This window comes from Atractosteus spatula, chromosome 20, assembly GCF_055471065.1.
Source record: "Atractosteus spatula isolate fAtrSpa1 chromosome 20, fAtrSpa1.hap1, whole genome shotgun sequence".
Classification (NCBI taxonomy): domain Eukaryota; kingdom Metazoa; phylum Chordata; class Actinopteri; order Semionotiformes; family Lepisosteidae; genus Atractosteus; species Atractosteus spatula.
The window spans coordinates 7,011,780-7,026,802 of NC_142725.1; the positions used below are offsets into that span (position 1 = coordinate 7,011,780).

At 40.0% G+C, this 15,023-nt stretch overlaps 1 protein-coding gene across 1 annotated transcript in view; it reads right to left on the bottom strand.

Annotated features, from left to right (window-relative positions):
• The window catches only part of hspg2 (heparan sulfate proteoglycan 2), a 223,799-nt gene that overhangs the window by 48,844 nt on the left and 159,932 nt on the right, over positions 1 to 15,023 (bottom strand). Inside the window, exons 51-54 of the mRNA XM_088938069.1 lie at positions 7,583 to 7,642; positions 2,655 to 2,777; positions 1,415 to 1,567; positions 525 to 647 (exon numbers count right to left, since the gene is read on the bottom strand). Coding sequence (XP_088794195.1) covers positions 525 to 647; positions 1,415 to 1,567; positions 2,655 to 2,777; positions 7,583 to 7,642 — 459 coding nt within the window. The remainder of the gene's footprint in view (positions 1 to 524; positions 648 to 1,414; positions 1,568 to 2,654; positions 2,778 to 7,582; positions 7,643 to 15,023) is intronic.

The following is a 15,023-nucleotide window of genomic DNA, read 5'->3' on the forward strand; positions in this document are numbered from 1 at the left end:
GAAGACCAGTTTTAAGTGACATAAACAAATAAGTATGTTAGACAATTACTTGAGTATGTTAGAAATGTCACTGCTGTGACATCAGTTTACCATTAAAAAGCAGACATTGTGTATCAGATCAGTATCTCTTATTGGTAATGCTGTTCTGCAGAGCTTCACATAAACTTTACTAACTATAAATGGAATCCATCTTCTTAGTTTTTAGCATTTATAGTTCAGACTCAAAATATTAACACCCAAATACAGTGATGTAGATGTAAAATCCAAGTACTTAAAGAAAACAAATTGTATTTTACTTTATCTTTAACATCTGGTCAACCTGTCAAAGACTGTGCAGATCTTCACCTCTGGGTTTATGGAAGGCAGTCATCTTTGATCATGGGGAATAACTGTCTTTCGTCAGTGAATGAAGAGAATAGACACTGATGTGTGTTTTCATCATTGTTTTAGATTTTGAGACCCTGAGTTTTGCTCTTTGGGTATTTGAATACTGCAGTCTCTGCTGGAGACTGTATCTCTCTTACCTGACCACTCAATGGCTGGAGTTGGGTTTCCTCTAACACTGCAGCGGAACTCGGCTTGCTGCCCTTGCTGGATGGTCAGGACAGGAGGTTGAATGGTAGCAAAGGGCCGGGCATCCTCATCAACTGCAGCAAGGTAGAGCTCAGATCAGTACAGCACGGGAAAAACAGAACCGCTCAACAGTACAATGATCAAGATTGCGTAGGGGCCCAACAGGCAAAGCAAATTGCACTGAGTGCACATTGAGAGCCTTGACCCAGATGGTGTGAGTTTGGGTCTGGGTGATGCCGCTGACTGTCTTCAGGGGTCTCCAAGCGGTGACCCGCACTTTGTTCATTGTTGGTAGGGGGTAGATGTCAAGATTGTCATCCCTCCTCTTGAGGGTGCTCTGACCCTTTTGTGTTAGGTTCATTATCACGTACACCTGTCCCTGGATTCACTGTATTTAAACCCGGTGCTCTGGAATTTCAGGGCTCTGCATTTGAAGATGGACTCCCGGAGGCCCACCTAGCATCAAGTCACCCTACTCCTACTCCATTGGGCTCCTGAGTAAGGCCCTTAACCCCAGCTGCTCCAGGGGCGCCGTATAAATGGCTGACCCTGCTCTCTGACCCCCAGCTTCTCTCCCGGTGTGTCTGTGTGTCTCCTGGAGAGCTGGGGCCCCTGAGCGAGGCCCCTGAACCCCAGCTGCTCCAGGGGTGCCGTATAAATGGCTGACCCTGCGCTCTGACCCCAAGCTTCTCTCCCTGTCTGTGTGTCTCTCATGGAGAGCAAGCTGGTGTATGGGAAAAGACACATTCCTAATACAAGAAAATGTATATGGCCAATAAAGTGATCCTGTCTCATCTTACACAAATTCTGCTTTATTCTTTCCAGTTCCCTAAAGACCTACCGTTCACGTAAAGCGTAGCCCGTGCTGCGTGCTCTCCGTGAACATTCAGCGCTTTGCAGATGTACTCCGCCTCATCGGAGCGCTCAGCCGCAGGGATGATGAGGACGCCCTCTCGGATGACTGCATTAGAGCTGATCCTGTTGCCCTGCCCTCCTGAAAGAAATGCAGCAAACAAAGGAAGGTGAAGGACCCGCGGGCTTTTATGAGGAAATTCTGGAACAGCGCTGTGGGTCTTTTATCCCCTTCTCCGTGTTCACATCTGTTCTGTAAAGATCTTTACCTTTTGTAGTGCAAGTTTGGATGAATAAACGGATCTATGCATTTTGAGAACAAGTTTTCAATCACAGTCACTCCTGAGCTGACATTCCGCCAAAGTACTTCTGAAGATACTTCAGCATTGCAGGGGAGCTGGAGCCTGTCCCAGCAAGCAACGGGCACACTGCAGGGTACACCCTGAACAGGATACCAGCCTATCACAGCAACTGTAAGTGCAGTCCATCTACGTACTACTACAAAATGCTGTTGTGTCCTTATAATGCTTAAGAAAGCATTTGGTAGTAGTAGGTAGATTGATACAATACAATACAATGTGCCATCATTCGGATGAGACGTAAAACTGAGGTCCTGACTCTCTGTGGTCAAAATCCCAGGGGCGTTTCTTGAAAAGAGTAGGGGTGTTACCCCAGCGTCCTGGCCAAATCTCCCCCTGGCCTTTACCAATCATGGCCTCCTAATAATCCCCATCTCTGAACTGGCTTCATCACTCTGCTCTCCTCCCCTCTTAGAGCTGGTGTGTGGGGAGCGGACTGGCACACTATGGCTGCTGTCGCATCATCCAGATGGGTCTACACACTGGTGGTGGTGGAGGGGATCCCCATAACCTGTAAAGCACTTTGAATGGAGTGTCCAGATAAGAGCTGTATGAGTATAAGGAATTATTCTTTTTATTAATTCTGCTGCTATTGCTGACCACAAATTGGGCTTGGCTGTACAGTAGCTCATTACCAACTCCATGCCACAGTGGTGCAGACTAAAGAGAATATAGTAATTCAATTAAATTGACTGCAATGGAATTGAAGTTTTTAGTGTATGTGCTCTATATGGAAGCAGTTGTTGACAGATGCTGTGCTTCCTTTTTTGTGCTTTTAAAAATGACAGCGTGCTCTGCAGTGTGGGGCTCTGGCCACCCAGGGAACTGTTGTTCTGAGCCCTCGCTGGGGGTCACGCCCCCCCCACTCACCTGCCCACTCGATGGATGGAGTCGGGTTTCCTCGGACGGTACAGCGGAACTCGGCTCGCTGGCCTCGCTGGACGCGCAGCACAGGGGGTTGGATGGTGGCGAAGGGCTGTGACTCCTCGTTAGCTACAGCAAGGCAGAGCTCATATCAGGACAGGAGGGAAGAAAACGAGACTTCTGAGCCTCCCCAGGATCACTGTCTCTGACAAAGGCTTTATTCAAATGACACTGACGTTATTACAGGTAAGGGTCAGCAGGGAAATGGTTCAAGTTTTAGGTTTTAGGTGAAGATGCTACTGCTCTCCATCCGGTATTTGAGTGAGGGTTTAAAAATGTCCTCTTTAGTGGAAAACGGAAGTGACGTATTGAGAAAAAAAATGTGAGCCCCCCAGTACAATTATGGGAATTGCAATTTCTTTCCTCTTTCTTTCCATTTTGATTTTTTTCAATCAAAAATCGCTTTGATAAATCGAAACCGGTCTTCAGTAAGCCAAATGGGTTTAGATTTCTGAAAGGCTTTTTGAGGCACCACGGTGTATGACGTTGGAAAAAAAAGAAAGAATCGTCATTTCACAAAGCAGCCTTTCTTGAAAACAGAATCATCAGATTTAGGGTAGAATAATTCCTCTGTCAGAAAAAAAGGGCAATGAAAATGAAAACCAATAACATCAAAGGAGATGTTCCCTCACCTTTAAAAAAAAGGGGTTTCTTACCTTGATTTGAGGAAACTTTACCTGTGTTCTTGATTGATTATCATTACTGCTCATTTCTTACTGATTCACCAGTAACCTCAAACAACAGATCTGTCATTGGAGCTGGACTAAAAAAAGACAGAATTCCTGCAGGAGTGCTAATTGCATGAAGCGAAACTCAACACTTCACAATTTTCACAAGATTAATGAAATGCCAAGTCTTCTCTGTCTTTAGCACACTAAAGTGACTTATTGTATCAGTTTATAAAGTCCTTTTTTAATTCATCTTGTGCCTCTCAGTAGTGTGATTAAACTACTTAGCCTTCTGTTCCTCTCCTGTCCTAATCATATTAAAGAGATTACAAAGGAACGAGTTAAAGGTTTAATTCCATGCTGAAACACAACGTTTCTGCTGTGGAGCCTTCTTCAGGGCTGAGATCGTGAGACTCCCAGATCCCCCTTATGCTTTCTGTATCCTTAGATCAGTGGTTCCCACACCTGGTCCTTAGCTAATGGATAACTTAACTGATTTGCTTGCTTATTTACTTTTACACCCTACTTCAAGGGTACGGTTTGCAACAATTTCAGCACAGATCAGTCTCTCCTCAACATGCTTGCTGTTATATCTGATTAAACAGCTCTTATTAGGTGAGCAATACTGGTGGGGGAGACACTGTGTGATACACACCCACACTGAGCATTTTCAGGCAAATGACCTTAATGAGGGCAGCTCTGAAACTCAGAAATTGGTACAGAGTTGATATGAATTACAAACCCCATTTGATCTTTATGAGCTGCAAGCTAATTTGCAAATGTGCCCCAAAAAGAGACGTGAAATCAATGGGCCTGAGATTAAGAACTTGACTGGAGAACAAGCTCAAAGAGATGCTGTTTCTCCAGCACCAGAGCTGGGAACTGCTACTATTGCTGATGTGAAAATATGACTGTTGCGAAACATTGCTCATTCCAGTGTCATTGAGGGTCTGCCTGGTGGTTTCCAAACAGGAACACATTCCACTGTTCTGTTAGGAAACTATAACCTGGTACTGTTGTCTACTGTAATGTATAGTAAGCTCACTATCCTACCAGCTATGCCTTCAATACACATTAGAATCAAATTGAATTTCTCCATGTACTCCTGCAGTCCATATTTCTTAAATAACAGATGAATAATTCAGAACGGAACAAAGATGCTTCTGTTTCAGATACATTATTTTCCTGTATTTGCCTCAATCCCTTCAAAGTGTTTTATATTGTAGAGTGTATTTATGCTGTGTGAGATACTACAAATCCTGCAACCATAAGCTTTAGTCCATAAGCAACTTTCTTCTAGAACACTTCATATCCAAGTATCAATGATCTTTTACTTTTAAATGGCAAAATACTTAAGATTACTGAAATCTGTCAGCAAGGCTCTTCTATCTATAATAAATAAAACAATTTTAAAATACGTCCACTTTAGAAATGAATAATTTGTATAAATAGCTGCAATATTTACCGCTACCTCATATACTGTATGCTGAAAGCAAAACACAACAAATACTATTGGTTCCAATGATCATTTGCTGCATTGTGAATGCTTCTCATAAATATACAGTATACAGTAACTTGGTACCCATGAACTTTGCAGCAATCAGGCTCTGTATGGTACCTGTGAAATTCATGTCAGTGTTGAGTTTGGCAACACACACAAAACTAGCCATGGTGCTACAAAATAATGATGAAGAAGGTTTCAGGCAACAGATTGTCAGGGTAATCTATTCAAATCTATTAAATGTAAATTACCCGTCAATATATATTTTTTTGGTTCGGTCAAACATTAAGACCCAAGTGATTTCTAGCCACGGCCTGACTGTGGACGACTGTAGCCGGAGGTTGTGCCCCTGCTTGGCACAAATCCCTCTATGCAGACAACACAGATCAGACCCAGCAGCAGGGCTTTGGCAGAAAGCAGGGGCAGCAAATTCTGTCCCAGCTTGGCAGGCTTTTGAGCCCCATCCTGAAAGCCATGTGATCACAGGGTGACAGATTCTCTGGTAATGGGAAACAAGCCACCTTTCAGACTGCATACAGTTCTAGGACATTAGTCACCCTGAGGGACAGTTCGTTAAAAAAAATTCTACTGGTAACATTTTTCTGAAACTCTGATCATGGTATCTGAACATTTTCAAGTCACACACACAAAAACATGGCTGTCTGTCAGGGTAGCTAGTTTGATTTTAAAAATCAGCGAGGTGTTATGATCCAACGACAGAATTAAACAGCGGCTCTAGTGTCTGTCTCCATTTGAACATGAAAATTGCTAAAGGGAGGTTCAGCCATTTTGGGGTCATGACTCCTCTTGCTTCTGGTAAAGATTCCAAATGAGCTTCAATGAGCCCATTCTGTTCAATAACTGAAATTAGTATGGATGAAATGTGTTGGCACAGGATGCTATATAGAGATGAATTCAAGTCAATCATGAGATCTGTCAGATGGAATAAACCCAAGCTTAATTCCCACAAGATCTTTTAAGGTTTAGTTCCAATAGCATAGGAATGTGAAGGAAAGTTGGAAGAAGACCAATCATGAACACACTACGATAGCCCAGAGTGCTGAAATAAGATTTGACTTAAGGAAAAATAAATGAGTGTGGCACAGCATGATGTTTGAAGCACTATGGAAGACCAAAAGCTGGAATAAAAAGCTTTACCCTCATGATACCAAGCAAAATACTGTGCTAATAGTAAACAGGAGCTTCCTTTAGCTGTGCAATGGACTCTTACATGGCCAGATGCTTTCAAATTGAAAAGAAACAGCTCTAAGTATGATGGAATCAAAGAGACTGTACAGGAAGAACACTCGTTTTTTTCGGAAGAACAGGGACATTTTTGGAGAAACATAAGCATTCCTTTTTGTTTTTAATTCTAGTGAATGAAATATGTGGAGGAGGTGTAAACCAATTTCAAAAAGATCTCTCCTTCCAGGATTTATACTCAATCTGGGAAGGACTGATTACAAATCTACTCAATTTGCAAATGATGAGTTTCTTCAAAAAGCCCCTCCATGGCTCAAGGCACTGATAAACTATATTGGCCACCTCATGTCCTGTTTTTGAATCTTGTTAATTCAGTAGCAACAAGAGGAAACCATTGAATTTTGGAACCCTCTGTGAAGGTATCTCAGTTCAAACCGAACTCTTCTGTCAGGATTCCAGCAAATGGTCTTTACAGTTGAGGACTGTTAATGAACTGTTCCATACAATCTTCACTTTTAGATAGAACTGTGGCGAAATACCAGTACTGGTGTAGTAGTTGACTCCAATTACAAACCTCTGCAACAGTTCTCAGGGTTGGGTTGACTTGCCATGTAACAGTCATGCACAGCTCAAAGAATGGTCCTGTATAAATGAGCATGCATTGCGTTCCTACACCATGTGACTGATAAGGCCATGAGCTATGACAAAGGCACTTTAATGCTAATGTACAACCTGGAATCAAAAAGGACATCTCCTACACAAACAATTGCTTGTCGTATCATTATTACAGGACTCTGATCTCTTCCAGTCAATCTAGGTGAAGACGTTTGCTACATTTTAGTCAATATTTACATGGCAACTGGCAAGGTCATCATGTCAGCTACAGTGGTTGTAATAGAAGAAAAAATATAAATTACCCAGGCCTTGAGTTACGATGCCTTACCTAACCTATTCATATCGTTTATAGAAATCTAATTACGCAGTGTGCACATACAATTTAGACCTGTAATTTTCAGTTTTATCTCTCTCTTAAAATGCTGGATAAATACAGGCTTCTGGGAAATAAATCCCATTCTTACCATAGACTATTTTCATATGTAACATGGTTTGTAGTTATTTGTGAACATTCTTTTAGATCATTTTAATTTTCAGTCAGTGTTTTTGTACTTCTGGTGCATAAACCCAGAATTATATATATACATAAATTATATAGCAATTTTCAAGTATAGAAAACTAGTCATGACACCAGGTCTTGTAAATCTTTCTCAGTTTTTATCTTTTTGTACTTAAAGCCCAATTGAAACAGTACCTGTGACTTCTGCTTTCAGGCAACTGTCTCCAAAGGCACTTCAACATTGGTTTCTGTATAGTGCGGCGTACATTAGCATTAAACCCTTCTGGGACCCATGCTGAAGAGTTCACTCCACACAAAGAAATAAAAAGAAATGGGGGCATGCTTGAGAGGAGGGAGGATCTTCAAAGATGACGCCGTGCTGACTTACGCGGTCTATGTCCTTCAAACATTTCATAGGCTGTGTAAAACATCTGTGTCTTTGAGGCCTCTGTGAACGAGTGACAAGTCTTTCAATGAAACGTGACAGAAGTGACCAAAGTCAACGGGGCAGCTGGCCAATCAAGCACTGGCATCCATGGTAACTCCTAGGTTAGGGTGGCGGCCATATTGCAATGGCATCCCAGCATGCCTTGCCAATTAGGCCTTCCCTTTCCTCCCTTGTTTTGTCTTATTGGTTTTCCAAATGATACACACAATGAAGCAAGTACTTTCCAAGCAACATACAGTGTAGAGATGGAAGGAACTATTGACAAAGAACAAGGAAAAGATTCAGTAACGAAAAAAAACAAACATTTTTTGAAGAGGAAACTCAGATAAAGCTTCACACACAAATTGGGCTTTGCAGCAGGGAGTTACAGTATGACTTTTCTTACATCTTTTCATAGCATCTTCTGGAATTTGGAGCAACTAAGTTTGAAGAAGACTTAATGTATCTGCTAAAGTCACGGACAGCTTTGACAGGATTTTGAGTTTTCCCTAAACTTTTAAGCCAGAACTTTCTGGAATCTTAAAAGCCAAGGTTGTCAGGGCAACGAGGGTTTACAGCACAGGCTGTGTCCTGGGCAGAGAAAGACATTTCAAAATACAAGGGTGATGTAACAGATTCCCTGGATCATTATAAAATGCTTTCATCAGAGGGGGCAAACATTTTGGTTAGCTCAGTGCAGCACTGATCTGCCTTCAGTCCTCTGTTTGCTGGAAGCACTTTCGAGATTGAGCCTGAAACTTGCTGTAGGTTCAGCTGTGCATTGCACAAATAACGTGGTGCCTTAATCCACCAACAATGTCATGAAAGTTATAGCAGTGAGCTGAGGTGACTGACAATCCCTAAAACCAATTTCTTTGTAAAAGACTAAACAGAAACAAAAACTAATTATACTGAACGTGAAAGGCAAGGCACTCAAAAACTCAATCTGACATGTATATACTGCGCACTCTCATGGAGCTCAACTGGTTAAATGTTTTTTGAGCCCAAGATCTGATGAAAGTCCAGTCCACTGTTGGAAACCTTTACTGTGCTCAAGCCAGCCTGCATTCTGTGATGCAAGCAGTTAGCTAAGTGGTACACATCCAGACATTGCTGAGGAAAAGTAGAGAGGACACAATAAAAAAAAGATGCTGGGAAAGACTGTGAAACAGCACTGCTTCTGTGTTAGAAAAGGAAAACCAATATGACTGCAGACAGAGTGCAGGGAACATGCTGAATCCATATACTGTACATTTTGCAGTTACAATACCAGCTGGAATAAAAGTTGAGTGTAACAGGGCAGCGCAATCCACAATTGTAAAGGAAACAAGAATTAATAAAAATTAATTCAATAATACAGTACATTAATACACATTATACAGGGGAATCAGAGGCAGGGGTTCCCTAGTTTTAACCACAGCCTGCCATGGTTTAACTTCAGTTATCAGTCTTACAAACATTAACATTCCTATAAATATTTCTTTGGTTTATAGTAGATGCTGGCAAAAAAAAACCTTTCTTTTCAAAACTCCACAAATAACCTATTTTCAATTAGTCACTGCTTTGAAAATTACAAGGCTTAATGCTGCCCTTACATTCAAACTTTTGTCCATGCACCTCATTATATACAGTTAGTCGATATGCAGGTAAATGCTTTTCTGTGTTAACACTAAATTTGGATGCCAGGCGTCTACACTAGATGAGATGAAATTGTGTGATTACATGGTAGAGTGATGAAATATTAAATACACCCTCCTCATTTATCACGAAACCCATTTTTTTCTGACAAGACAAGTATGCCCCCTTAATTGTTCATGTGTATTTACTGTACTTACACATGTAAGCCTGGAAAGGAAATTATGTTGGTTAACCATTTTATTCACCGGTTTTCCATTAAATTTCCATTAAAAAGGGCTCATTAAAGACCCTCTTAAACAAAAAGTAATCTTACAGTATACTTAGCACAACAGTCTTATAAAGAAATCACAACATGTCAAGAGTTTTGCAAAATGGGAAAGAAATTCAACTTACCTTCTCCCAAAGGAATACATTTAATGTCTGGGCTTTTAGACCCATATTAAAAAAAGTAGAAAGACATTTTTACCCAGAAATAGGTGGGTGTTTTTTTTGTATTGTATGAACTGGGCTGAGATGTTTTTTGAACAGTATTCTGATTATTCTCAGAGAAAGCACTACCCCTTTGACCAGAGCACTGTCAGTCAGTGTGTTGCTAGTTTGCAGTTCTGCTGTGGGTAAAAACGTTTAGCAGACAAACATCCTTTGCTGTAAAAACCCTGCTCTGGAAGTATAAAGTGATCTATTTCACCCATCATTTACGAGTTGACCATGACCTTGTTAACATTTTCTGTGTCAGTCAGTTCAGATGCTCCTGATGTACTCCTAGTTCAACATGCACAGGGAAACATGAGACTAGGAATGCGTTAATGGTGAAGCTTAGTAGTCTACATTTAAATTTGTGACCACTGTGGTTGGTCACATCATACGTCTTCTTCCAGTTGGTAAACTGGATGACCCCACAGGGTAAATTGGGCCCAGAAAGAGGTATTTCACTGCGGGGTGAGCAAGGTCTAAGAGCATGTTAGATTAGTGCCTGCTGGAAGAATGAGAAAAGAAGTTCCAGTTTATACCAGATTCTACTCCAATTTTTACGTGCTAAAAAAACAGATTTAAAAGCAACAGCTACTGTTCACTATTTTAAGAACAGTTACATCAGCTAATCGCAAAAAGCTATTTTTTACTGTTTATTTTCATGTTCATCCATTACTGACGTTCTCAGCTCTTGTTTCCCCCTGCAGGCTATCTTGTGCTGTCCGTTACCTTTGAACTTCCAATCACGGAGACCCATCAGGGCCCTTTGAGTTTCTGTCCATGAGTGAAAACAGCCTTTTCCAAGGCAGGGAATTAAAATTGGGGATAAAAAGAGGAAACAGTGAAGTGGCAGCCACATGCATGCAGGTTAGTATAGGACACGTATGTAAAGGCTTTACTTTGGGAGATTTTGTATTTACTTAACCATTTTATTTCTTTGTGGAAAAATGGGATTCCTAGTATATCTGTGCAACAGAACAGCTCTCCACTGGTTTTGTCTTCCTAAAAAGCCTGATATGAAATAAGGCTGAAGCTAGGAGGATTATGTTTTTGAGGAAATACAATTTTTTTATATAACATAGAGGGCTCTCCATTCCCGCAGTTCTGAACACTAAGGTTAAACAAAGTACACTACAGTAGTATATAGAGGATGTAAGAGACAATTAATCTTGAAACTGTGCTTGCTAATACAAATTGGAACATTTTACATCATTGGATATAACATTGTGTCAGCACTGGTCCTTTTTACATATTCAGTTTGTATAAAGCATTGGTATATATAAGGCATTTAAAATATCCCTAGCTTTCACAACACATTAATTGTGTAAAATCACCTTGCTGAACAGCAGACATACAACTCTTGTTGCCTTAATGTTATCTAAGAATACACAGTTTTCACTCAGTCTTTATTGGTTCCCCAGAAGGTATTTTTATGGCAAAAGATTTTTTTTTAAAAACAATAGCTTTAATCCTAAAAAATACAGTACATTTCTTACATGGAGGAATGTTTTCTACCTGTTTCCAATTTCTTGCAGGTGTACTATTGTCTATGTGCAAACCTAATTTTGCTCAGACCTCCCTCTAAACCAGAGACAGTGTACAGTAGTTTACAGTAGGCATGCATGTAAATAAGATTCACAGTTTACATAAATAAAATACATAATAATGTATTCCAAACACATAATACACAACAAAGCTGGGAGGTGCAACTCCAGTCCTGGGGGCCAGAAGGTTTCTGGTTATCCTTTCTCCTGAGCTCTTCATGACCTAATTGAACTCGCTTAATTAGATAAGCTGAAGCCTTTCCTCAATCTTAAGGAACGTTAGAAATAAAATAAAAAGATTTAAAAAACCTGCTGGATAGCAGTCCCTTGAGAACCAGAGTTGAGCTCCCTTGCAGGTTTAAATGCAAAAGGAAAGATCTACAGTCTTCAGTTTTCACCAGATAACTGCGAAAATGACAAAAGCACCTCTGTAAAACACTGCAAGAAAAACACTGGCTACAAAATAAAATAACCATCTGAAAGTTAACTTACATGAAATACAAAATTAGTCTATCATACTGGAGGAGACTGTAGTATCACTGGAGCATTATACTGTAGCTACAGTATGTGCATTTGGTTTTGAGAATCACCAGTATAAGTGCAAGGCTATAAAGACATTTATTAACAAAAGTTAAATCTACATATTTAAACTGATATTTTTATGTTTTTAGGTAAGAACATGTCAAACAATGATGACTTTTCATGTCAAGTAATGATGACTGTCATTTATTTTGCATTTATCTGATGTTTTTGTTGTGCTTGGATGACTTAGCATTACTCTGTGTGTGCAGCCACAAAGTCAACCATGCCAATACTGAAATCATGCACTGCTTCAAGGTTCATGTCTGCAAGAGACAATACTTCACCTTTATTTGGATATAAATGTATTACCCCATGTATATGTGTAAGTGTGTGTGGCTACACATTGAACGCTTTGACGCTGACATTGAACTGGTGACAGAAATTCCAGTCACACCTGCCCATAGGTTTCAAGAGTTCAAAGCTAACAATGAAAAATGCTAACTCAGATGATGAAAGAATTAATCTTTCAAATTCGCTCTCACCATCTGCCCTCACTTGTATCTTCAGCAGCTGGAGCTTTAAGACACTCCAAGAATTTAAATTCACACTGAGGACAGCAGGTCTGTTTGTTGCCCCCTGCTATGGAATTTGCAACATACTGCACACCAATGAGTCAGAAGGTGCTGACTTCAACCTCCCAAAGATCTCCCCCTTTGGAATGGCATTCGGACTTTGTAAATGTACTTTGGAGGTCAGGTCTTCTCAAAGAACACTACATAAATCAACATTGTATAATGAATTAATAGACATCAAGAGGAAGAAAAAATAGTGCTTTATACTAGTATTCCACATATGCTGGTGGATGTCTTTTAGGCTGTGACTGAAAATTCAAATAAATCTTTTATCCATTACTTATTTCAGAAGGTTGACTGTAAGTTATCATTGTCCAAAATTGATGCTCATACAGTATATATGAAATGATGAGTTAATATTCTATTTGTGCTATACAAACCCTGTGATTATAATTACTTCATCCTTTTGTTTTTTATGTAAATCATATCAATGTACAGTAAACATTAACAAAAAAGAAAACAGCTTAGTATACTTTGATCCAAATCAAGTAAAAAATATCTGAGAGACCTTCAATTGCATCATTGTTTGACTTTCAAACAGAGACACATGATAATTACTTAATTCATGTACATACTAAATAAAATGACAAAGGAATGCTGAACAAAATGTTCTTTTTGGTATAGGTTTTCACTAGGTTTGATGTGCAAGGCAAAAATAATTGTAATTTTGAAGGAATACAATGTGTAAACTGATTAAATATAAAATTTCCATCAGTTTCTATTCGCTATATTTAATTGAAACTGTTGTGAACATTTAAGTTTATAAGGTTTATAACATACACAGTGGTATAAACCTTTAGGATAGCTATAAAATAATTTAAACCAATTGAATTCCACACATCAACAGAGTGCAGATTTGCCACCTTATCCATGGTACCTATTCCAGCTTGATTTTCACAAGTTTTCAGGGGTTTTTCTCATTTTGTTGAGGTTGTGACATTTAATTTCCCTCTGAAAAGGCTTGAAGATGATACTGTTTATAGTCGTATACATTACCAGTTGTTGATACAATTGTTTGAGGAGCATGCCTGTACTTTCTCTTTGCATTGATCACATCCTGATTATTTTTTTTTTTTACATTTATAAGACCAAAGAGACCAGATTGCGGTCTGCCTGATGTCACTCACACCCACCAAATATTTCAAAAACTGAAATCACATCCTGAAATCAAAGCGCTCCTGCTGTCTGCAGGGGCCCAGTTAATTTTTTGCTTGGGGGATTTGAATACTTTTTGTGGACCAGTTTGATGGGGTCTCTTAGTAGTTTGGCTAGTAAGTGGGGAAGTCGGACACTTCAATAGTATTTGAGTAATGAAAGGAAAAATTACAGGCCCTTTTAAAGAGGGTGGGGGCGACAAGCAGTGATATATAAGCAAATCTGTACTTTTGATAACCCAGCTATGTGTTTTTCATTACCTGTCCCTATGTGAGGGGTTTCAGAAAAGGGCATAAACATAGTTTATGATGATTCTAGCAGTTCCATCATCAATAGCACCACCGTTTCATTTATACAGTTTCATCTGTGGCTTTGGGTTTGAACAACAAAGCAAGCTGAAGGCAGCAGCATCACAAATTCATCAGGTCTTGTCAGAACCACTGGGAGTAAAGCAGTTACAGGTAGTGAACCCCCCAAAGCAGCTAATTAACAATTATATGGAAGGTTCTGAGCACCTTAAATAGAACACCTCATCAGCCACGACACCCCCCGATGACACAGACTGTACCAGTGTGCCATGGAAAGTTCTGGGCCTTTTGGAAAAGGCGGGGGAATACTTCTAAGGGATGTCAAAAAAGACTCCAAATACCCACACCCAGATAGAAAAGAAGCAGCAAGTGGAGAAACAAGTAAAGAGTGACCTACAACTGCCTCTAGGCCACCACACGTTAACACACACATCAAGAGAGGCTCAAGAAACAAACTGCATTTTGTGGAAATCTTCAAGTGTTTTGTTTGGTAGCACTAATCTAAGCACAGGCCCGTGCTTTCTCTATGTGCTACAACCTGACTGTTTGGACACAAGTTGACGTCCTTCTCACTCTGTTTACTCCAATACACTAAGTATACAGTCCATGTGTCCCTTTTGACGGGCTCTTTCGCTCAGCTGACTTTTTTTGTTCAAAGGTGTACAGTGCTGAAAACATGTTTGTGAACCCCTTAGGATTTTCCACCTATTCACAAATTGTGAAACCTAAAATGCTATTAGATCTTCTTCTAAGTCCTAATAATATATAACGTGAACCCTATTAAATAAAAAATACAAAACGAGCGTGAAGTCACATGGGGCGGCCATCACAAACAGAACAGAATACAGACGTGTCCACAGTGACGGACCTGCCTATCACAGCCTGCTGGGGAGCTTTTCGCCACACTGTTTTTCTGTCGTTCCCCCTTTTCTCTCAGAGAATGGTGCTGTCAAACACCCCCTTATTAGAGTGACTAGGACACAAGGCCTAACTTATGTTTTCCGACATTCACTCTGACCAAATTTGTATAGTCAAGACTCATCGAGTCAAGACTCATTGCTCTCTTTGTCATCAGATATCTCAAACGATATCTCATTCATACACAGACGATTCGGTCCTTCAATAACGTTGA